We start from the raw sequence: 24331 nt of genomic DNA, 5'->3' as shown, positions 1-24331 counted from the left end.
TGGATGGGGGGGGAAACATAGTGACAAAGGATGAGGAAAAGGCTGAGTTATGTAATGCTTTCTTTGCCTCAGTCTTTAATAGTAAGACCAGTTGTTCTCTGGGTACCCAGTCTGCTGAGCTGGAAGACAGGGACGGGGAGCAGAATAAAGCCCCCATAATCCAAGGGGAAATTATTAGTGACCTGCTACACCACTTAGACACACATAAGCCTATGGGGCCAGATGGGATCCACCCAAGGGTACTGAGGGAGCTGGCAGAAGTGCTCACCAAGCCGCTTTCCATCATTTATCACCAGTCCTGGCTAGCCGGGGAGGTCCCAGTTGACTGGAAGTTAGCAAATGTGATGCCCATCTACAAGAAGGACCGGAAGAAGAATCCGGGGAACTACAGGCGTGTCAGTCTGACCTCGGTGCTGGGGAAGGTTACGGAGCAGATCACCTTGAGTGCCATCACGCGACTCGTACAGGGCAACCAGGTGATCAGGCCCAGTCAGCATGGGTTTATGAAAGGCAGGTCCTGCTTAACTAACCTGATCTCCTTCTATGACAAAGTGACCCGCTTAGTGGATGAGGGAAGAGCTGTGGATATTGTCTTACCTAGATTTTAGTAAAGCCTTTGACACCGTTTCCCACAGCATTCATCTGGAGAAACTGGCTGCTCATGGCTTGGACGGGTGTACTCTTTGCTGGGTAAAAAACTGGCTGGGTGGCCGGGCCCAAAGAGTTGTGGTGAATGGAGTTAAATCCAGTTGGTGGCCGGTCACAAGTGGTGTTCCCCAAGGCTCAGTTTTGGGGCCAGTTCTGTTTAATGTCTTTATCAACGATCTGGACGAGGGGATCGAGTGCTCCCTCAGTAAGTTTGCAGACGACACCAAGTTGGGCGGGAGTGTTGATCTGCTGGAAGGTAGGAAGGCTCTGCAGAGGGACCTGGACAGGCTGGATCGATGGGCTGAGGCCAACTGTATGAGGTTCAACAAGGCCAAGTGCCGGGTCCTGCACTTGGGCCACAACAACCCCATGCAACGCTACAGGCTTGGGGAAGAGTGGCTGGAAAGCTGCCCAGAGGAAAAGGACCTGGGGGTGCTGGTTGACAGCCGGCTGAACATGAGCCGGCAGTGTGGCCAGGTGGCCAAGAAGGCCAGTGGCATCCTGGCCTGTATCAGAAATAGTGTGGCCAGCAGGACTAGGGAAGTGATCGTGCCCCTGTACTCGGCACTGGTGAGGCCGCACCTCAAATACTGTGTTCAGTTTTGGGCCCCTCGCTACAAGAAGGACTTTGAGGTGCTGGGGTGTGGCCAAAGAAGAGCAATGAAGCTGGTGAAGGGTCTAGAGAACTATGAGGAGTGGCTGAGGGAACTGGGGTTGTTTAGTCTGGAGAAAAGGAGGCTGAGGGGAGACTTTATCGCGCTCTACAACTACCTGAAAGGAGGTTGTAGCCAGGTGGGTGTTGGTCTCTTCTCCCAAGTAACAAGCAATAGGACAAGAGGAAATGGCCTCATGTTGCGCCAGGGGAGGTTTATATTGGATATTAGGAAAAATTTCTTCACCAAAAGGGTTGTCAAGCATTGGAGCAGGCTGCCCAGGGAAGAGGTTGAGTCACCATCCCTGGAGGTATTTCAAAGATGTGTAGATGCGGTGCTTAGGGACATGGTTTAGTGGTGGACTTGGCAGTGTTAGGTTTACGGCTGGAGTCAATCTTAACGGTCCTTTCCAACCTAAATGATTCTATGATTTGGCAGGTGCTGCTCCATAGAAGAGGAACAGCTTCTGTTTATTGCTATATACCTAGGGACTGGAGTTGTAAAGTAAGGGAGGAGAAGAAAGCATGCTTTCATGTAGGATTTTAGGAACAAGTTTCACATTTCACCAGCATCCTTTAAATGCCCTGGCTTTGCCATGCCACTGCTCCCGAGTAATCCTGTTGAGTTCAGGTCTGTTCAAGTCAGTGGTAAACAGGATCCGAGCCATAGCTTATTAGCTGTGAGTACACGTTTCTCATGATGAGACCGTTGATCTCATGGCTGGCTAAATGCTGTGCATGTGCTGATAAATTGCTGTCCTGTGTTATGAAATATTGGGTATCAGTCGAGGTAGAGTAGTTCTGTGCATATCTATAGATATTCTGATAAGATAGTCATTAGTCTGAATGCGATCTGTGAGAATGAGAAGTACTATAAGCTAATAATACTATTTTTTTTTCAGCATTGTTTAAAAGCTTCATCTTCCTATCACATAATTATGAGAAAATATATGATGTGAGTTAAATGCAGTTTTGGGAACTATCAGGAAAGCTAGCAATGTAACTGTTATTTTTTTTCTTTTTTTTTTCCCTTCCTTCTCCCTCAAAAGATGAAGTTATAACTTCACATGGTGCAATTGAACCAGATAAGGACAATGTCCGCCTAGAGCCATATTCTTTGCCACAAGGTTTTATGTGGGACACATTGGATCTTAGCAATGCTGAAGTTGTAAGTAAAACAATTTTTGTATGTATCTAAAATCATTGAAGTTTATTCTGACTGATGTGTGTGGATAAATCTTTGGATTTTTTTGTGTGTGTTTTCAGCTGAAGGAGTTATACACGCTGTTAAATGAGAATTACGTAGAAGATGATGATAACATGTTTAGGTTTGATTATTCACCTGAATTTCTTCTGTGGTGAGTAGCAAGTTCCACATTCTGTTCTGGCTGGAGTGCAAAGAAGGGTGTTTTTATTACATCTTCTTAGGCAGTAATTTGTAATTATTTCTGTCATCAATTCTAGGGCACTACGTCCTCCGGGCTGGTTACCCCAGTGGCACTGTGGGGTTAGAGTGTCTTCAAACAAAAAACTGGTAGGATTCATAAGTGCCATCCCTGCAAGTATTCGTATTTATGACAGGTAAAATGCACCATTACTTTTGTATTGTATTTGTAAAAGAATAACACCATGAAACAAATCTTAAACTGGTATCCATTGCCATAGAGAACTTAAAAAGAGAGGAGGAGGCTCACTGACCATAAAGAGTCAGAAGAATCCTATGTATGTAGCAGAGACTCTTTTTTTTTTTTTACTCTCTCCCCTCCTCCCCCCCACCAAAAAAAAAGCTTGTGGGCTCCTTACAATGAAGACCAGTAATACATATTTAAGGAATTTTCGTATTGATGGTTGATACAGATAATGACATAGAATTTTCTGGCCCTACCGGAAAGTATTTAAAGGATAGTCAGTCAGCTGGACTTCCTTGGCCAGGTCTTCATACACTGACAATCATAAAGTATTATGATACCGAGTAGCATGTGCTTGGATGCCATTCTGCATCTTAAAGTAAGGCAATTGGTTAAGTCTCAGTAGAGCTCTGAAAAAGGAGTGTTGCAAACACAGCTTGAATATTGCACAATTTGCCATTGCAGTTGCAATATCATAGATTAGTGTTTGTTGCAGATGTACTTTGTCACTTTATTTTTACCTCAAATTATTCTGTCACAACATGGAAAACTACAATTATGCAAATGAAAATATGCAATGTGGAACTCTTCTTAACTTTTCCGCTATTTAATATCCTTTTAGTGTGAAGAAAATGGTAGAAATCAATTTTCTGTGTGTCCATAAGAAACTGAGATCTAAACGGGTAGCACCTGTACTGATTCGGGAAATAACCAGAAGAGTAAACCTGGAAGGAATTTTTCAGGCTGTTTACACTGCTGGAGTGGTACTCCCCAAACCCGTGGCCACTTGCAGGTAACTTAGGTGATCTTCATAATAATATCGGTTCCTATAGCAGTCATTTTAAAGAACATTTTATGTAATTGGCTAGAAACAATAAAAGCGTAAAATTCAAAGAAATTAAATTTTGTGGCCTTGACAAACCTGAAGGCCTGAGTGTTTGTCAGGGTGGGTTTTTTGGTGTGTGTCTGTCTGTCTGTCTGTCTTTCTGTCTTCCCTCCCAGTGCCTTGGATAAAACAGCTTATCAGACTAAAATCTAATTTTGGGTTTGTTTATCCTACCTTAAATAGGCTAATAGATGTTTCTGTTGACCTTCTGGTGGAAGCCATGCTAGCAATGACAACATTGTATACCTGTGTTTTTCAAGTGGCCTGTTTCCCTGCTGGGACACTTCCCAGTTGACCTGGTTACTTGCCAAAGATGGCAGAGCATTTCTGGGAATTGTATGATTTGCTTTTTTGAAATACTTTCATCTTTCCTGGAGAAGAGAGGACTTGATCAGCATTTGATAAAGATGGGAAAACTATTACATGAGAAGAGTTGTATGTAATCAAGTATAATTTCATTTGCTTGGAATGGATTATATTTCTACTGGGAAAAGTTCAGTTCCAGCAGTATTAGTTCAGCTGTCTATCCTTCTGGAGGACAGGGTACTTTTTGATTTGAAATTGTGTTTGTACCTATCAACACCAAAGATCCTGTAAGGTTCTGTAAGGAAGGATGGAAAAAAAAAAAGCCATGCTGTGTTAGAGTAACCAGGGATGTTCTGTTGCACAGTGATCTCCTGGGAAGAGGAGATCTCCTTCAACAAACTACTTAGACATGAGCAGAGGGTCCTGTCTGTGCAAGAAGATAAATGTTACCATGTAAGTATGGTGAGATTGTCAGGGCTATGGCAAGGACTAAAATGTTTAGCCCTGTCATTACTCATTCTGTAATAAAAAGCATTTGCTTAGATTCAAAATATGGTGATAGCAGGCCTTTTTAAAAGCTATTGCTTGGGTATAGTTTTTCCTTACCTTTTGTTGCTCAAGCTTCTTACAGACATAGTACAGGCTTGCTTAGAAACAAATTTGGAGAGGAGAAGGAGCAACGTGAGAAAGTAGGGAAATGGATGCAAGTAAAGCTGACACTTAAAATACTGTTTAATCTCATTATTAATTTTATTTCCAGGTATTGGCATCGATCACTGAATCCCAGAAAACTGGTGGAGGTGAAATTTTCACATTTGAGTAGAAACATGACTCTACAAAGAACAATGAAGCTCTACAGACTTCCTGATGTAAGCAGTATGACTTCTAGAGAATCCCCACGGTTATTGTGAGGCCCAAAATAACCTTCCATCTGTCTCTGACAGCACAGGCTTTTCTGTGGAAAGACAGTGTGTGCAGCAAATTAAAAAAAAAAAAAAATCTCTGGTTGATGAAAAAGACCTTAAGGGCTATACTGAACAGAAGAAACTATTGCTGGAAATGTAAATCTGTATATGGAGAAAATATAAATTTTGACCTAGAAGCCTTAAACAAACAAAGAAAAAACAGAAGCCTTGACTTCATAAACATGTGGGATTGAGTTGAAGCTGCATAAGACTATTCTCGGTATGATTAATCTGATAAAACATTACTGGAACAGAAAATTAACAGTTCATGTCTTAAAATTTTCAGAGAAGTCCATCAGAAAGTTGGCTGAGTACAGTGGGATTGTTGATTCCTCTCTGATTCACAGCTTTTTTCTGTTCTGTCAGAAAATGTTGTTGTTCTGCAAAGAGCAGGCTCAGCAAAAGCCACCTCAGTATGTTGTGTGCTGTTTATTTGCATGGTCTAGCAAAAACAAACAAACAAAAAAGTGTTCTGGCATAGCTAGGTTAGTTAAAAATGTTTTTTCTCATGTTTGCAACTAATAGTTAGGCTGGCAAAAAGTCTTAGGATGCATTTCCATGACAGGGCAAGTCACTGTAAGTAGTCTGAGATGTACTATTAAAAAATCTCATTGCTTTGATTAATAACCTATAGAAGCTAGGCTAAGCTTTACAATTGAAAACAATTTCTTTGCTTGTGAAAGCTACCTTTCTGTTTGGAGGGATTGCAGAATATCCTTTACCTATACCATATCAGTAAATCTTTTTTTATTTAAACAACCCTCCCTTTTGGATAAAAAAAAATACTTTTTTCCTCACTCATAGTACTTTGTAATGATTTATTTGACTTTGGAGAATTGTGTCTGTTGGTTATATTTAGCTTGATGCTGCAGGTTCTTTTACTACTTACATATTTGAGTAATACACTAAGCACTCCTCTGTATAAAGCACGTGCCACGGCTTGATCTGAACTCCTGCTGCTGTCAGAGAGACTTGTTTCCTGTGCTGCCTGCATGCTACCTGTGCCTGCACATGCAGGATCTCCCTTGCGTGCAGGGCAGCGGTTTTCAGAGCTTGAGAATTAATAACCAAATTAATTAGGTTTTAATCTTGGAGAGCTAAATATAGCTTCCATCAAATCTTGAAGACATTTTTAATAGTTTAAAAAAGTGCAGTAGGCAATTTCAAGTATAGGTTTTGGTGGCAACTCTAGTACTGTTTCTCATGGAAACAATACACGAAAATAATAGTTTAAAGAATGAGGATCTTACTTACAGTACAAAAAGTGTGACTACAGAGAATCATTAGAAACAACAGCAGTTGTACCCTGATCATCTTTCTTTATCATAAAACCCAGATTTCAACAGAAAAATAAGTTATGGAAAACAAAGAATACATCGTATCTCATTCATAAAATATAGCTAAGGCAAACATGCTGTACAGACATGTGCAAATAGAAAATAGGTGCTTTGAAAATCAACTTTTAAAACTAAGTGATGTAGGAGTCCATATGCCTCAGCTGTTTGTTTATTTTTATATTTGACTTGGGAGCTTCTCCCATGGAAAATAAAGACTTAATCTTTGTGCTAATATTTTCTCTTTAGGTCTTATGCTTTGGGGTTTTTTTTTAGCTTTTTTCCTAAGAAAGGGTTTAAGTGCTGTTGAGGATCTTTATCCTCAGTTTCAGGCTGTTACCATAAACAATACTGTCACACAAATCTGTTCATTCAGGCCACACTGTCCTGTCCCTCAGCACCAAACACTGTTTCTTGCATTTTAACCTCTTTTCTTAGCGTCCTTGGAATATCATTGCTACTGGGAGCTCATCTCCCTTTAAGAGGAATTAATCATTCCTAATCACTTGAACAGTCTGAATTAAAAAGGTTTTCAGAAATAATATCTGAATTAAAAAGGTTTTCAGAAATAATGAATACTGTAACTAATAAATACCACCCTCACTGAAGGCTGTGTTTGTGCATGTACCTATAGACATAAAAAAAAAAGATTTTTTTCTACGTGTTTAATCTCTTGAGCAAGTAGTTTTCTGAAAGAGGTAAATTTTGGCTGTGTTTAGAATAAGGACAGGAGCATGTTTGTCTCTGTATGTCTTTTCCTGACTGACTGAGATCCTGAGCCAGGATACTTGCGTGAATATATGCCCAGTGCAGCTTGATATGTGGAGCAGAGAAACAAATTTTAGCCCAGTTCTGTACACTTTCCCTCACTTCTGGGACTGCAAATAATCATTTACTGGTGGCCATTCTGAGCGTTGCTGGGGGATAAAGATATTCCAGCCCAGCTGCTTTTCCTCCCATCCTGCTCCAGAGTATGGCTTTAGAAGAGAGATGAAGGCTTGGAGGGAGCCGAAATTAACCTTTCATATTGTCGTTCATAAGGAGGTTATGAATGAAATATGGCGTAGGAAGCATCATGTTGATGAGTCAGGTGAATACCCTTACGGATTCAGGGCATTTAAAAATCTAGATGATGTGCTGTTGTGGAGGCAAACCATAGTCCCAGGCTGCTCCGGAAAGCAGGAAGACTAAAATGTAATACACAGGCCAGAGCTGTGGCAAAACGTGCCTTGGTTTTTCATGACTGCTGACTCCCAGAGTATGTGAATAAATACCTCCCCCAGAATAATGCCTTTTGATCAGAGCATAATCAGCTACACTAATTTCAGTCTTCCAGTAATCAAGTCTCTACCTGGCTGCTCTTGCAATTGACTTTGCTATGATTAATGTGATACGTGCCCAAGTATGTAGCTCAGACAGATGAAGCAGGATAAATGAGCTCTGAAGAGAACAAGTCTTAGCCTCCCTAAAAGGAAATATTCAGGAAAGCTAGAAAAAGCTGGGGAGAAGACTTTAATCACCTTTGCTTGTTTAAACATTAATTGCATAGTACTGTAAAGCAATTTTTTCCTCTTCTGATGTTTATAGTCAATGACTTTATTTGTTAAAATACTGTAGGTTTTTAATTTCAGGCAGCTGTAAGTTATGAGAAGCTTTCTTGTTAACAGAATAGCAGCTGTGCCTCTATAGAAAGTTGAGTCAGCAAGGGAGTTTGCAAGTGTTAAGAACAGGTGGAATTTTTTGTTAAATAATTTCTGATTAAACTTTATCAGCTGACTTTGGTTTATACCTTGACTGTAATTTTCATGAGTTTTTGAATCGCAAGTGTTCTTGTCTTCAGATTAACTTTTGATATGGAAATTGCTTTATGTTTTGTTTCTGTGTCTGGGCCCTAGGTAGTTTAGAAGAAGATAAGAAATAAAGATTGACCTAAAAAAAAAAAAAATAATACAAAATGCGTGAAGTCTAGCCTGTTGGCAATGGTATCTCTTTCTCTGGAGAAATGAAGTTGTTTCAATAATGAAATATAAAGATTGAAGTGCCCCAGACTGTCTCAATAATTAGAAGAGAGGGAATTCTGATTGAAAGCTGTTTGTAAAATAGCATAACGAATTAGGTGGCTGGAGTAAAGTAGGCTAATAATGAATGCATTATAGCAAGTGGAGTGACTCTGCAACCTACTTTCAGCCTTTGCTGTGTGTGCAGTTTTCCTTTCAACGTCTTAATATTTATTTTTCTTTTCTTTCAATAAGGCCACAAAGACTTCAGGTTTGAGACCAATGGAACAAAAAGATACTAAAGCAGTACAAGAATTAATCAACACTTACTTGAAACAGTTTAATCTTGCTCCTGTGATGGATGAGGAAGAGGTAGCCCACTGGTTCCTGCCTCGGGATCATATTATTGACACTTACGTAGTAGAGGTAAAACGTGCCCTAACTACTTCATGAATGTATATGTGAATGTCACCATCAAGTTTTTGAAATGCAGACAGTATGAAAAATGTGTGCTATAGGTAGAATTTGATATCATGATTCCAAGCTTTGTCTTTGTATTGCATTCTGTTAATGAGAAAACGTTTGGTTGTGATAAACTGCAGTGCTTTTATAATAGGATATTTTAAAGAGGAATTTTAAAATCTGAAAATATCACTGTCTTGGAAATATCATAGCAAAGAACATTACATATTTTAAAAACAACACTTCCACCTGCATTCCTCCATTTTTTTCCATAGAGATATGACATGATAGTAAGCAGTGTCTTCAAATTTCCTTTTCTAGAAAAAAAGGAAAAATGATACAATGACTTAGATAATGATTTGGTTTGAATTCAGTATCATTCTCTCAGGTGTCTAAGTTTCTGCCATACACCAGTTCAAAATTCTTTATTTTTAAAACCAGTTTTAGGGGCATCTGCTGGGGGAATTATGTTTTTTGATCGTCTGCTTCAGTAAAATATTTTTTTTTCCAGTAAAAGAGTGTGTGTGTGTGAATTTTTATACCTCTGTGTGTGTATATATAGATACACACATGTATATGCATGAGTTTATGTAAAACGGAGAAGTAGAAGTTAACATCCCTTGGTGCTGTCATGAGTTGCTGTCAGCTAGGTGTTCAATTATCTTGAAAATTATAATCTTTGTCCGCTAATGAGATGGAGAGCATCATCTGTTCCTACCACTTACTCTTCTGTCCCCACCCTACCACCCCCCAAGCTGTGGTCACAATGCTTCTCGCAAAATAGGCAGTGCAGGAATAGATTAGCTTTTGGATTGGAAATCTCCAAGGCATGGTTGGAGTAGCTGGGATAAAGCTGGTGGAGAAAGATATTCTCTTCCCTTTGAGTCCATGCTGAATCAGTTGTAGACATTGTATTTAGATAGTGTTTACTTTGCTTAAAGTGATAAGGTTATTTGAAAATGATCACCACTAACATCCTTAAACCTACTAGCCCCTCACAGAAGCTGCAGGTTGTGAAGCTCAGTGTTCCCACACTGCAACCTGAATTTGTGCAGGAGTCTCAGATGAATTCAGAAACTTACTGCTGCTGGAGATGAGAGGTCCTGTTCATCAGTTGCCATTGTCCAAACTTAGCTTTCTACTTACTTTGTAGTGGGTCTAGTGCTCATTGGACTCTTCCATGGTCTAATTTAATGTATTGTCCCTCCTTCTTTCTCTACCCCCTCCCGGCTCCCTGGGTTGGTTTTTGGCTTTGTTGGTGAGTTGGAGCCTACAGAAGAGTCCACAAGCACCAGGACCAGCATGAGTGTGCCGTTGACAGTGCCATTTTAACTTAACAGCGCAGTTTTCACTTGCTTGTTTTACACTGTCTCTTGAACTAGTTTTTCACTATACAAAATGTAGGTTTGTTAGTGGTTAAAATCTTTTTAAGACTTGTGTGACCTGGAGAAGTTAGTGTCAGATTTTTAAGTCATCTTTGTAATGTGCACATTACAAACCTTAAAATACTCTGTATAATTCATGAATTAATATTTTCATTGTCCTTACTGAATTTAGTGAGTGACTTAGTAACTTTTCTGTTATTTGTTGTTAGTTTATCTCTACTACAGAATCTGTACCTGCTCCAAGACAATAGGTTTTTTGCATGTGATGGGTTCAACTCTCTTACTTTTTACTGTAGAAGTACTATCAATTTAAGGATCCATGTGAGGTCCTTCCTTCATTGAGCTCAAAACAGTGGGCACCAGTTGTTCAAAACTAAAGCAAACAAGCGAGAACAAGCATTTGTGTGTCTCCTTTGCCTTATCATCTTGGATATATCAGGAGACCCAATCAGAATAGGAGGATTGAAAATCTGGGTAGTTTTTTGTGCTCAGCATGTCAGTCATAACCCAGGTAATAATTATTTCCCACTTCCTACTAATCTACACTCTTGAAGATAGTTAAACTTCATTAGGTGCATGAAATATTAAGAAAGTTTATGTAGGATACTTTAGATTTCTGTGTAAGTACCTTTTTTGATGACTATTGGTCTTATTAGAATTTCAATGTGATTTAGCACTGTTGTCTAGCAAATGGATTGTGCTTGTTGATTAATAATCACTAGAGCTGATTTAAATACGCTTTGTATACCAGCACAGTATATTTTTTTTTCTGTTTTTAGAAAGTTGAGAAAATTATTTGCTCAATGTGAACTTCATCAGATTTACAAAATATTCTTTTAAAGATAAGTTCAATTGGAAAAAAATTTCTATACTTTTTTGGAAGAGTGCTTTGTTAGCTTTGTTTATAGCAGGCTAAGCTTGGGAAACAAGCTGAAATGCTTTGGCAATTGGTTGTTAAAATGTTATTGGTGTAATAGACTGGAAAAATCGAAATGTTTGTTTCCTTTTCTGAAGTGACCATTTCAGGCTTCAGTCTCACTTTGATGTATAGATTCATGCTTGGCAAGAATTCAATTTCTTCAAATCTTAGCCAAGATTACCTGTTATACCATAATACTTACAATGTGCAAAACTGTGCTGCATTTATTACTTTCTGTAGAACTACCATGTTAGCCTAACCAATAACTAAGCGGTTACTCCTTATTAATTGACTTTTTTTTTTTTGTAGGGCTCAAATGGTATTTTAACAGACTTCCTGAGTTTCTATACATTACCTTCAACAGTGATGCACCATCCTGTTCATAAAAGCCTCAAAGCTGCCTATTCCTTTTACAATATTCATACAGAGACCCCTCTCTTGGACTTAATGAATGATGCACTCATTATAGCTAAATTGGTAAGTTGTGTTTTTTTTTTTTCTGCTTCTTTCACAAAGATATTCTTAGGAGTGGTGGCAAGGTAAGAACTGGCAGCAATTTATCCATACCATTGCATTCTGTTTTTTTTTTTACTGTCTACAGCACAGAGTGCAGTTGAGGAGACATATACAATATATATACATTAAAATATGAAACACTATGCTTGTTTTTCCTTTTTACTTTGAGTGATGCTAGCGAATGACAAGTGCATGAAGATCAAGTGTTTGCAATAGCTTGAATAGTGTAAACATCCAAGAGCGCAATGATGACCATATTCACTAAGTACCAGAAGAATGGAAAGTATCACTAAAATAGTTTCTCTTGGAGATGAGTTAATACATTTTAAATACATTTTGTTTGTTTAAACTATTTTTTATTTCTACAAAATGTAAAAGTTTATTTGTGCAAGCTTTATCATTTATCTTGTTACTGATTGCTGCCTGTAAAGCTCTGTAGATGATGTCATGTTGTAGCTTTTAGGCACACTTTCATGCATGGAATTACACTGATGGTTTAGTTGAATGGAAGGGAAGAGACTATAAACGAAGTTTATAAGAATTGTAAGAGTTTAGTGCTGTCTGATGAAAACCTAATGCTCAGCCCTTAATCGTCAGGGGATTTCATGGGAATGCAGTGCAAACACCAATGGCAGTGTAATCTGTGATACGGAGCTGTGCAGGTGATGCACATCCCAGCACTCTGAATGAATTCTCAGAGACCTGTTTAGCCCTGGCAATTCACGGCACTGCACAGGCTTCATCCAGTCCATGGTATCCATTCTAGCAACCATTCCCAATGCGCTGCAGAGCATAGGCATGTTTTCTGCTCCCCATGCTTGAAGCTTGCCAGTGGCAGCTGAAGTGTTGCTGCTGCACTGCTTGTGGCATTATACCTACCTCAACGCAAGCCAATGCTAGCTGTGCTCCAGCCAACCATGTTCGGAGCCGTCTGCACTGCATGTGGCGCAGGGATTTCTGTGTTGATCCTGTATGAAACCAGTGACGGTCCGCAAAGGCTGTATCTGTTCAGACTTCAGGCTGTATGAAAGCAGCCACATAGTCTTCAACTCGTCTGTCTCAACCATGTTCACGCAGCATTGCAGCTGAGCTAATATCTGTGAAGTGAACTGCTTGCTGAGGCTTGTTGACCGATAAACAGTATTGAGTTGAATAATTATTTGGCAAGGAAAACTCCTGGATAGTCATGGGGAATATAGAACCCCATTATTCAGGCTCCAGAATAATACCAAAGGAAGTTCAGAGACAGACTTCGAAAGATGTTAAGATATATGAAGATACAGGAAGGTGGCTAGTATAATTTTCAGAGGCGGCTAAAAATACTAGTATGACTTACTCTTAAAGTGGAAAAAGGAATGAACGTTGGTCTCCATTTGAAGTGCGGCATAGGGAGCTGAGTGGCTCGCCATTCACTATTCACTTACCTGGATGGAACAGATCAGGAAGCAGTTATGTGGTCTAACCACAAGGCTTTGCACCTTCCTCTGTCTCCATTTCTTTCTGAATGTGACGTGCGATTCTTTTCTTTTCTTTTAAATGGATCATCATATAGTTAGAATACTGGGATTTAGACGCCTGTGGATTTCCAAAGTATTTGCTGGGCCTGCCTGCATCATTAGATGCCTAATTACATTTGCAGATCTGGCACTTGGACTTTTAGATGAGGAGATGTGAGGCAAGAGAAGAGAAATGATAAATGCACTTCTATTCAGTTTTTTGTTTGGAGAGGAGGGAGTGAAACGCTGACTGGGTGTTTGGCTCTTGGCTGGGGACAACCCACCGCAGTCCTTTCTGTACTTTTACTCCCAAAGAATGCATTTTGGAGGTACAAGTTCAACTCAGTAAATTGCTTTCAGGGTTTGCATGTCAGTTTAATGTTGATTTTTATCTTCATATTACACTATATAAGATTAGCTTAGAACTAAGTCTAGTAAAATCTTGGCAGTTATAGGACAAAATGCCTGACTGCCAAAGCAAAACCCAAAATTTGGAGTTATGCTCTTAGGTTGCATGTATTCTACATGGAGAAAGTGGGATTTTGCAGCAGGATAATTCCCCCAAAACCTTGCGTATTTTATTGTTGAAGTTGACGCTAAGTTTCTAGATCTAGAACAGGAGAGAGCTTATAAACAGGAAAGAAGTTCACTTCTGAGTCTAATGGTCTGGCGGAGCTATGGAGCAAGTATGTTTGAACACGAACTTTTTTATACCTCTCAGAAGATATTAACCTGAACCTAGTCTGCTGATGTTTAGATACTGAATTAAAACTACATCTATAGACTTTATCATTTATTTGAATTTTGAGTGCTTAATTGCAGAGTTTCATTAGTGTGTCTGTACCTACAGTGTGTCTCTATTCTCCCCTACTTCCCTTCCTGCCTTCTGAGACTTCTGTTACTGTCTATTACTAACTTGGAATATTTCAAAATTTACTTCTTTAGATGCCAAGTGTCAAATCCTTGCCACCTTATTTGTCTTTTTTTGTGTGGTTTTCATGGCACGTTTAACTTAACATAGCTTCATCTGCACACAGTATGATCTTTGTGTAAGGTAGTGGGGAACCTTACTAAACTCACTGTCTGTGCTTTGTGACTTTCTTTTAAATAGTCCTACACCGATGGAGAGCTTAAAATGCTCTTTTTCTTCAACCTCCTTTTTTCCTAATATGGGGTGCTTATTTAAAAGAAAAAAAAATACATTTAGTTTTTATACTGAGTAAAGAATGTTCCTTACCATCTTCTTGTGCTTAAGTAACTTAGCATTATTGTTTTGTAACTTATTTTTATCTCAGAGTATAGAAAGTCCTGCTGGCACACTGCCTTTGTGCTGTTAAGACTCCAAGATCTTAGGTCAGACTCCCTTGCAGTTAATTGCAAATAAATGGACTTTTATATCCAGACCCCCAAGCAAATTCAGCTATTTATACATGATTGTCACTGCGATGGCTTAACTGACCTTGTTTTTATGTTGCTTGTTAAGAGTTGGGATTTGAGTATGTTTGTGTTGCTGCACAAAATCCTGAGACTAATTCGGCTACGTGGCTGTTCTGAGACCAAAATGGCTCTTTGAGTGGTGAATTTGGGAGGCTGATGAAAAGTGGAGTTGGTAGAGGGTGCATGAGTAGGGGAGGGAGAGTAACATGTGAAAGATTGGATCTCTAAAGACAATGGCATTGTCCTTTTCAGAAAAGGACCAAATCACAAAAATATAATGTTTATCATTAACAGAATGATAAATGGCTGAAAAACACCATAAGCTGTATTTATGCAGCTTTAGCTGGAATAGGCCATGTGTGTCAAAACACTCTATGTGACTGTAAAAAATGCGTATCTGTAGGGATGAAATAATGGATAATGTTTTAGGGACTCTTCAGACCTTCAGCCCTGAAAGTGGCTTTAAAATTCCTATCCTTTTGGAGATAATCTTCAAGCAAAGTTGTGCCTTATACTTCACTTTTTATTGTGAAAATTTCTTTGTGTGTGTACCTAATTAAAAGGCAAGAATTATTCCCTTGTCTTTTTTTCCATGTAATTAGCCTAGTCTCTTGGGTATTGTATGCCACTGTGCAAAGTATCATTTGTGTGTCATTTGAAACTTTAAAAAGTAAAATTTAAAAAATGTTTTGCTATTGCCAGAAAGGATTTGATGTGTTCAATGCACTAGACTTAATGGAAAACAAAACATTCCTGGAAAAACTCAAGTTTGGGATTGGAGATGGAAATTTGCAGTATTATTTGTACAACTGGAGGTGTCCTGGCATGGAATCCGAAAAGGTAAGAGAGAAAAAAAGAGCTTCTGAATTCTGTTAAGTATAATGGTACATCAATCTACGCTGGCCAAAATGGCCAAAATAACTTTTTTAATTGGTCATATTTAAGATCTATAATTGAGGTGCAGAAAACTAATGATGTTTAGATGTATTGCCATACTTGAACTAAAATACTGTATTTTTCTTCTTCCTTTAGGTTGGTCTTGTATTACAATGAGGACACTTATGTTTCTAGAACTCTGAGGTCATCGTTTGGGTTAATTTGATCTCCATAACTCTTGGAACGATATTGTTCAAGAGGAGTAAAAGCACAACGTCAGTGATACTGAAATAGTCCATTAAACCTGAACAATGAAGACATCCATATATGACCAAATTTGTGCATTTTCAGATAGATCAGAAGGTCCATGAAACTCTTTTATTGTCCATGAAAAGAATAAAAGCACATTCATTTAAGTTTCAAAGCTTAGCTTGCACCTTGATGAGAAGAAGGTATTTTTTTTCCACTCTGTAGAAAAGACTGTTTTGTACAAACTGAACTTCAGTGGTGGATTAGGGTACAAAAATATTTGCTATTATGTGGATGAACTGCTGCATTTCTATTTATTAAGTGGTGGTGTATGTTTGTCAGTGTAACAGAATGAAGGATACAAACTTGAGTATCTTTGCTTATTTACTTCACGTGGATATCATCGTTTGGGGGAAAATCATGAAGTACGATACGTTTGTAGCTCTATGAAAGTCCTGGATGTTTTTGTAACTGGAGCAGTATGACAATGTACTGGTTTAACTAGTGCATTTCTTTCTCCATAAGTTAACGCTGCCAAATCAATAAAAATACAGATTTGTACTTTGATCTTCAATAGATCAGTGGATTGATTTAACAGTATCGCACTGTTCAGTGCAGGTGTTATCTATGTTGCCAGAATGATAATACATTACTGTACTTAATTTACAGTTGTGGCACAAAACCTTAGTTTTTCCTCAGTAGACTAACATCAGCCTGTGTGTAAAACTAAGACTTTTAGTAGTGCTATCAGGATATTTATAGTTTGAATGTTTTCGACGCTTCTGCGAAATTGCACATATTCCTTTGTCTACTTTGATTTCCTATGAAGTCTGTAATTCTAATGAAAAGTATCTTGTGTAAATACGTATTCATAGATTGTTCCTGGTAGTGTTTTTATCCTGACTTTGGAACAAGAAGTTTTGCTATATATGTGGCTGGTAAGCAGAAGATAAATGCTCTACCCTCAGTCCTTGGAAGTCTGTGTACTGCGCTTCCTGAATTGTAGGAGGGCTGATCTTTGTTGCTGGGGGAACTGTTTTAATTCCCTCATGAATGTTCAGCAACCAGAGCGGCTTCTGAAGCACTTTATATGCATTCCAGCGTAGTGTCATAGCTAGATATGATAGCAGTTCTTTTAGCTCACGGATGCTGCAGTAACGTGAGCACCGAGAAAATCTGCAGTAAGAAACTGTTCTAGCTGAAAGTGCCAAATTGTGGTAGCGGAGCCTCTGTGCCGTGAGCATCTTTTGAATGTGTCTTGAATATCTCATGAAATGCAAATGTCTAAACTTTCCTTTTAAACATGCCTGTAATTCTGACAGCAGATTTTGCTGAAAGTTGAATTCTGTACCTGAAAACATCAATTTAGACGAAGATAAATTTGTCTGTTCTTCACAACTGCTAGCCCTACCCAGCTCCTTAGAGCAGTGCTGTTTTTCTTCCCCCTCCTTTTCCAATGTGTGAATGGTTTGTGGTTTGGTTTCTTTTTCTTGTTGAATTGTGGTGAGAGGATTCTGCCCTAGAGACAGTGATAAATACTTTCCCTTATTGCGTTACAGCTCTGTGATTAAAGCATTCGACCTCCTTCAAACAAAGGAAGGGATTGAACGTGGTTTGTCTGACCCCTGGGTGTGCACCAGCTCGGGACCTCACGAATTTAAAAGGGCTTCAGAGGAGATCTTTCAGACATCTAATGGTGCAGTTGGGCTTTACAACTTTGGCCACTCTGATACCTGTCTGCTAGTAGCAGTCATAACGGATGGTGCAGAGGGAGCTTGGACTCCCTGTGTGAGGCCTGAGCAGAATTAAGTGCCTGAAAATGTAATCGATGGTAGTGATATCTGAGGTAACAAGAAGGATTTAATCTCAACTCCATTGAAGACTTAAGTTCTTAACTCCCAAAAGGCAGGAAGGTGCCTTCCTGGCTGGGCATTCGCATTGGAGCCCGCTGGGATGCGGAGGAGGTTCACCAAGGGACTCAATGCGTTCTGCTTCGGCTCTAAAGGCAAAGCCTTGGCAATCCTCGCTCAGCTGCTGCCTAATGTGAGGTGGGACAGCAGGGCAGAGCTCTGTCCTCATGGCTAAGGTACTTCCTTGCTAAGAAATGGTCACGGCCCAGCTCTCCCTAATCCGGATGGGTGGTCTTGAATGCCAGGTGAAAGATATGCTCATATTCTCTGCCTTCCTTCCCCTCAAAATAATGCAAGTGGAAGAAATGGTAGGCAGACATTTTCTGTTCTCCTCTCTTCTCTGAAATCAGAATGCAAATCCTCCCCAGTACTGGGAAGGATTTATCGTTTGGAAAAGTGTTGAGGCCAACAATGTCCAGGTAGAAGACAGACTTGAACCTGGGCTTCCTGCAGCCTGGCTTTCTGCCCTAATCTTGGGGTAACTGCACATGAAGGTAGGAGCATGGCCACTCTTGTGCTGTCTTCTGAATCTGAGGGGTAAACTTCTCTGTCTCGTTTTCTGGCTCATGCTGCATGTTAACTGAGGGGAAGGAGGGCAGAGTCGTGCTCCTGCGGAAGCTGTGCAGCGCTGTAGCTGAGAGAGAAAACTTCTAGGGCCAGAGAGCACAAGGGAAGCGGGCATCTGAGCCTAAGTGTTGGGGCAGTTCCTAGAGAGTCCTGTTCATGAACTTGTGTGTGTTACCCAACAGCTGTGTAATCCAGCATGGTCTCCTCTGTCGCTATTGAGTGCTCAAACCTTTTGGCTGGCCGTGCTCTTCACCTCAAGTCCTTTGCTGAAGTATTAAGCATCAAGGGGATATGAATCTTGAAGGTGTCCCAGCCTGCACTCACGCAATAGGACAGTTGCTCAGGAGGTGGAAAGGTGGCAACTCACTTGCGCTTCCTAAGCAAGTACTTAACGAAAGGGTATTATCGGTGAGAGTGCCACTGTCAGCAGCTCAACAGGAGAGGCTCTTCTGTTGTTTCCAAAGTTGAACCTGTGTGTGCATTAGCTGCTATGAACAGCTACCAGGTAAGACTCCTCAAAACCTAGTAGATGTTTTCACAAAGCTTGGCACACTTGAGGCTCATTCCACCATCTTTCCCACCAGTCTTCTGAAACATCTTCTATAATTTCTTTCCTAGAATAACTTTCTATCTGCAGAGGGGACACAAGTCCCTGAAGACAGCTATAGACCTGGGCAGACAGCAAAGTGCTTGAAAGATGATTGCTGCGCTTTTGTTCTTTACCAAAGCTAATCCTCATGCTCTGTTTAAAGATTTAAATGTTACAGTTAGCCAGCGTGAGAACTAGTTCTAGCATGCCTTCAAAATTTTATGCATCCAAAAAGCCAAAGCATATGACGTGTATGAAGGACTGCGAAGCGAGACAAAAAACTTTCATCTCCCTTCTTGCCACCCTCAGCCAGAGAGGGGAAAAATTTTAGCATTAAATGTCTTTGTTTTGTTTAAACTTCAGGGAGCATCATGACTACAGAATCACTGCTACTGCCTCCCTTTGTAGTTGGTATCATGAACTAAAGTCACTTTTAAATAAATCCAAAACACAGATTAGCTAGCTGATAGCACTAAAAGGCTGGATTAGCAAATCTCTGAAAACTACAACCTGTAAATTCCATCTTTAAGGAATGACAGAGTAACTCAGTTAAGGTATTTTACACTTCCTTCTACAGCTTTCTATTGCTTAAAATATAGAGCGCCAAGTAAATTCCTAGACTGTTGATTTTGTCTGAATTGCAGCACTATTTGTATCAGAAACAGTGTCGCCAGCAGGACTAGAGAGGTGATCGTGCCCCTGTACTCGGCACTGGTGAGGCCGCACCTCGAATACTGTGTTCAGTTTTGAGCCCCTCACTACAAGAAAGACGTGGAGGTGTTGGAGCTTGTCCAGAGAAGGGCAACGAAGCTGGTGAAGGGTCTAGAGAACTATGAGGAGCGGCTGAGGGAACTGGAGTTGTTTAGCCTTAGAAAAGGAGGCTGAGGGGAGACCTTATCGTGCTCTACAACTACCTGAAAGAAGATTGTAGTGAGGCAGGTGTTGGTCTCTTCTCCCAAGTGACAAGCAATGGGACAAGAGGGAATGGCCTCTAGGACAAGAGGCAATGGCCTCAAGTTGCACCAGGGGAGGTTTATATCGGGTATTAGGAAAGATTTCTCCACCGAAAGGGCTGTCAAGTATTGGAACAGGCTGCCCAGGGAAGAGGTTGAGTCACCATTCCTGGAGGTATTTACGATGTGTAGCTATGGTGCCTAGGGACATGGTTTAGTGGTGGACCTGGCACTGTTAGGTTAACAGTTGGACTCGATGACCTAAAAGGTCCTTTCCAACCTAAATGAGCCTATGATTCTATTCCCCGTTCGTAGTCCCCAGTAAAACTAAAGGAAACTCAAAAGTTATATGTGGTGTGTTTTCAGTCTTGCCGTGGTTATAGCTGTCATCTACTTTACATACAGCAGTACACGGCTTATCTCAACTTCCTGGGAAATAGTTTTAAACTCTATTTAGAAACCAAATTGAGTTCAGGTTAGTTTACATTTTCTCACAGGATGTGTGTGTTAATAGTTTGCATACAGAAGTCTTTTTTTTCAAAATGCAGCAGCAGTAATTTGGTTTTGTTCTGTATTTGAAAATAGTTTTTCCTTCAGCATATCGGACACCAGGTATTAGATGGAACCCAAGTCTGCATACATTCTTGACCAAAACAAGTTTATTGTTCAGCAGAGCAAACTATCAAAGTTCAAAAGGGAAGTCTGCCTGTGCTGTTACAGCCATTTACTTGAAACATTGAACTAGCTTTAAAAGAGTTATACCAGCACGAACCTTTGTTTAAATAAACTTTCACTTTTGGTATTGATTTGTTTGAATAATTATACTTAACTCAAATCCATTTTGCTTGAAGCATGTTCGTCTGTATAAAAATAGAAAGTTTGTTTAATGCTTTGCATTAATTCCAAAGATGTACTTACTATGTCTTAAATTACTTCAGCATATTCATTAGTGATTTTAACTCTCTGATCTCCAGCTGCAAATGAAATATTTACCCCCAAGGACTCACACACAAGTTTGAGCAATATTCTTTATTAAAGCAGAAAGTACCTCAACTGAGTGCAACATAAAGTTCATCTTGTATTCAAGTGCTTTACACTGTGAAGCCTATCAAAATAGTCCAGTTAGAGCTGTACTCCATACTGCATTAAAAAAATCAGTTTAATATGAAGAACCAAACTAAAATCAGTTATGCTGAAAATGCTTTTTTCTTTTTGCGAGGTGGTTTCTTTATCTTATTTGGATTTGGAACAAGTTTCTTGATTTTCAAAGGCTGCAAAATTACATTTGAAAGATCAAGCTGATTGCTTTCTGTACGCTTCCGCTTCTTGCTTGTGAGCTCATCCCCCGGCACCTCTGCAAGCTGCTCGGGTTCCTGATTTTCTGAAGAATCCGTACATGCATAAGCCACAGATTCTTCAGTTCTGTACTGAAACCATGGCACTTCCAAAGCTGGTATCTTTGGAATTATTGCTTCTATTGCTTCGGTAAATTTATCAGACTGCTTTTTAAAGCCTAGTGCTAAAATGGATGTTAGGCCAAGAAGTGGTGCAACTGTTTCACTGAGACGGGGAACCTGGCCTGCTGGTGTGGCTCGACTTGCACTCAGCTGAATAAGATGCGATGTGATCATGGCAGGCTTTGCAGACTTGCACACTAGCAAGAGAAGAAGTTCATTTTTTTCCAATGCTTTTGTGACTTCATTAATTCCAATAGCGAGCTGTCTTCTGATACTTATGTCAGTCCATCCTGGTTTTTGTTGATGGCCTTCTATTTCCTCTTCTTTAGGGAGTTTGTTGGTGCTAGCATCGCACTTTCTTTCCATTCGTTTTTTTGTAAGGGAATGTTTTTTCTTCCTTGGAGTCTCAATCTTTTTAAGTCCAATATGTTTAATCCTTTCTTCTAAGGTCTGTAGTATAAAATGCATATCTTCTCCATCTATGGTTTTCCATTGAAAAACAAAGGGGTTATCTAGACACGTTTTTACAGTGATTTTCTTTGCTTTACGAAGTGTTGCTGTCCCTCGCTGAATTACAGACATCCTGAGGTTCTTTTGTGTTTTGCCACCCTAGCTGTCAAGGGAAGAAAGAGGTAAACATTAGTTCAAATACTGTACTGTTTCCTGTGGACCTCATTACCAGAAGCTTCTCTTGGGAATGCAGAAGAGAAACATCACATCTCAAAGTGATACTGGCAACTATCACCTTCCTCACATTGGCTCAGTGCTAATCCTTAACAAATCTTCCACAAGGCACATGCTGTGCTGCCTTTTTTTTTTTTTAAATAAATAAAAAAAGCCAGCAGCCTGGACAGCAAGGCAACACCAGTGACAAGAGACCCTTCTGAAGCTGAACAAAAGCAGATAGATGTATTACAAATTAAAATAAATAAATAAATAAATCAAACAAAAAAAACAGAACCACAAGTTGAAGGACCACACAATTTTCATCATTGCGCAGCTGCATTGTAGCAGTATTATGACAGGAGAAAAAAAAAAAAAAGCTCCACGTTCCTGAATTTATTTAGGATTTTTAAAACTTTAATTTGCCCTTTCATTCTTTAATCCATGTCTTGTGTTTGTCTGCATTTAGAAAGTATGAGAGAAATCTGCAGACTCTATTTATGATTTCAGTGAAGAAACGCAATCCTCTACAGGCCTCCAGAAAGTTCAGAAGGGGTCTTTTACTCTTGTGTCACCTAGATCATGCCCCCAGGGATGAGAAAAATGAAACAGGAGCAGAGAAAGTATAATTGTTCTAGCTCTGATAGATCTAGTCAGAGTAACAGTGAAGACATGAAGGCAGGCCTGACTACAGGCCCTGGTAACTCAGTAAGTCCCTGTACCCCTGCTTGGCTTACTATTCACCATCTCCTTCCTAAACTAGTAATACCTTCACTGTTGCACAGCCAAGCTTACAGAATAAGAGCAGCTCAGGTTTGAAATCAGAAGAAATATGACATGACTCTCTCCTAGATTTCCTAGTTACCCAAGCAGGATAGCATTTATGTACATGTCTTGAGTGGCAGCCTTTAGATATTCATAAGATACCATTTTGCTAGTCGTATCAGTTCTCTGTGTACTGGTGGTAAGCTACCTTGATATAAAAAAAAAGGACAAACCACATCTTCACTGAAATTCCCACAACAGTATGTACTGCCATAAAGCAACATCTATCCGGAGGGATTCTCCCTCGGTTAAATCCTCATCTGGAAGCCAGTAGGGGAAGTGCACCGAACGCAGTTGTATCAATGCAATGCGAACTGTGACGCTGTTGTCCACAATGAGAGTCACAGAAGTCAAAACCACAGAAGTCGTTTTCAGGGAACAGTAAAACTGAGCAAGTATTTCAAAATACAACAAAGCACTGTGTCCCTCCCTCAGTACTCTCAGAAGAACTTATGAAATGCCCTGTAGGGCCACCCAGGCGATGGTCAATCCAGCTCAGTTGTCTGCCTCCAACACTGGGAACTGGAGAAACTGTTTGAGGAGGGCAGGGCCGCCATTCCCCTCTGCTCCCAAGCCCCCAGAATGGTTGCATCAGGGATGTAAGATGGAAGATCTGCCGACTTGTTTTATTAGTCCTTTATGGAGCTATCGTCCATGCAGTTATCTAATCCCTTTTGCTTACCATCACAGCAGCAACAACCAAAAAGTGGAAACAACTAAAGAATGGAAATTACCACTAGAAATCTTACATGTGACCGAGTTAGAAATGGAAGCTTATGATTAGGTTTAAAAAAAAAAGAAAAGCTCTAGGTTATCGTTTTTAAAAGCTTTCAACTAGGGATGCCCTGATGACCTTTTACAAGGGGTATCAAGCAAAGTCAGCAACAGACTTGTATATGGGAAAGGAGCAAAACATGAGAGATTTCAGAATTGAAAGATTACATTTTTCTTTTCAAAATGGGCAGTACTGAGAAAAACAAGCATGCAGGAATAGGAAATAAAGCAACGAGGCAAAAAAAAGAAACACTAAGCTCCTCCATATCGCACCACTGCCGCGACCCCCTCGCTTCCTGCGAAAGGGAGAAACGGGGAAACGCCGCCACGCTTCCCTCGGCCAGAAACCCCTCTCCAAGGGCTTCCTCTCCAGAACGCTCTGCGGACGCCTTTAGCTCGCTCCTGACAAGGAAACGCCGGCTGGAACACGGCTCCAGCCGAACGTCCCTGAGGCAGGGGGCTCCACCCGCCTCCCTCGGCCCCGCCGCCACACCGCCTGGCCCGCAGGAGCCTCCCCCCCGGGGCCGCCGCACCTCTACCCGCCCGCCTCCCGCTGGGGGAGCGGGCCGGCCTCCCCCGCCCGACCGCTGGGCCGCAGCAGGGCCCGGGCCGCGACCGCCCCACTCCCGCCGGCGGCAAGCGAGCCCTACCTCCGCCGCGGCCTACCGCCAGCCGCCCCGCTCCCCCAGCACACGCCGTCGCCCGCAGCACGTCGACGCCCAGCGCGGCCCCGCTCCGCCCCTCAGCCCGCCTCTGCGCCGGCGCGCCGGGCTCTCCCTGGCGCCGCTGCCCGCCTCTGGCCGCCCTCAGCCGCCGCCGCGCGGCGGGGCGGGGCGG

General features: G+C 40.7%; 2 protein-coding genes across 2 annotated transcripts in view; one reads left to right on the top strand and one right to left on the bottom strand.

The window, feature by feature from the left end:
- The window catches only part of NMT2 (N-myristoyltransferase 2), a 31521-nt gene extending 15191 nt beyond the window's left edge, over nt 1-16330 (top strand). Inside the window, exons 4-12 of the mRNA XM_075143845.1 lie at nt 2350-2468; nt 2567-2658; nt 2765-2881; nt 3551-3721; nt 4881-4989; nt 8672-8842; nt 11492-11659; nt 15334-15471; nt 15664-16330. Of these exons, the coding sequence (XP_074999946.1) occupies nt 2350-2468; nt 2567-2658; nt 2765-2881; nt 3551-3721; nt 4881-4989; nt 8672-8842; nt 11492-11659; nt 15334-15471; nt 15664-15684 (1106 nt within the window). The 3' untranslated portion in view covers nt 15685-16330. The remainder of the gene's footprint in view (nt 1-2349; nt 2469-2566; nt 2659-2764; nt 2882-3550; nt 3722-4880; nt 4990-8671; nt 8843-11491; nt 11660-15333; nt 15472-15663) is intronic.
- Nucleotides 16331-20419: 4089 nt separating this feature from the next.
- RPP38 (ribonuclease P/MRP subunit p38) lies at nt 20420-24248 on the bottom strand. Its single transcript, XM_075143844.1, has 2 exons — nt 24145-24248; nt 20420-21845 (listed from the first exon to the last, which is right to left on the bottom strand). Exon 2 carries the CDS (start codon nt 21812-21814, stop codon nt 20963-20965), a length of 852 nt encoding a protein of 283 aa, XP_074999945.1. The 5' UTR covers nt 21815-21845; nt 24145-24248; the 3' UTR covers nt 20420-20962.
- Between the last annotated feature and the right edge of the window lie 83 nt (nt 24249-24331).

The sequence above is a fragment of the Calonectris borealis genome, chromosome 2, assembly GCF_964195595.1.
Source record: "Calonectris borealis chromosome 2, bCalBor7.hap1.2, whole genome shotgun sequence".
In the NCBI taxonomy this organism is placed as follows: domain Eukaryota; kingdom Metazoa; phylum Chordata; class Aves; order Procellariiformes; family Procellariidae; genus Calonectris; species Calonectris borealis.
Note: the sequence above shows the minus strand (reverse complement) of the source record. Positions and strands in the feature narration are given on the sequence as shown.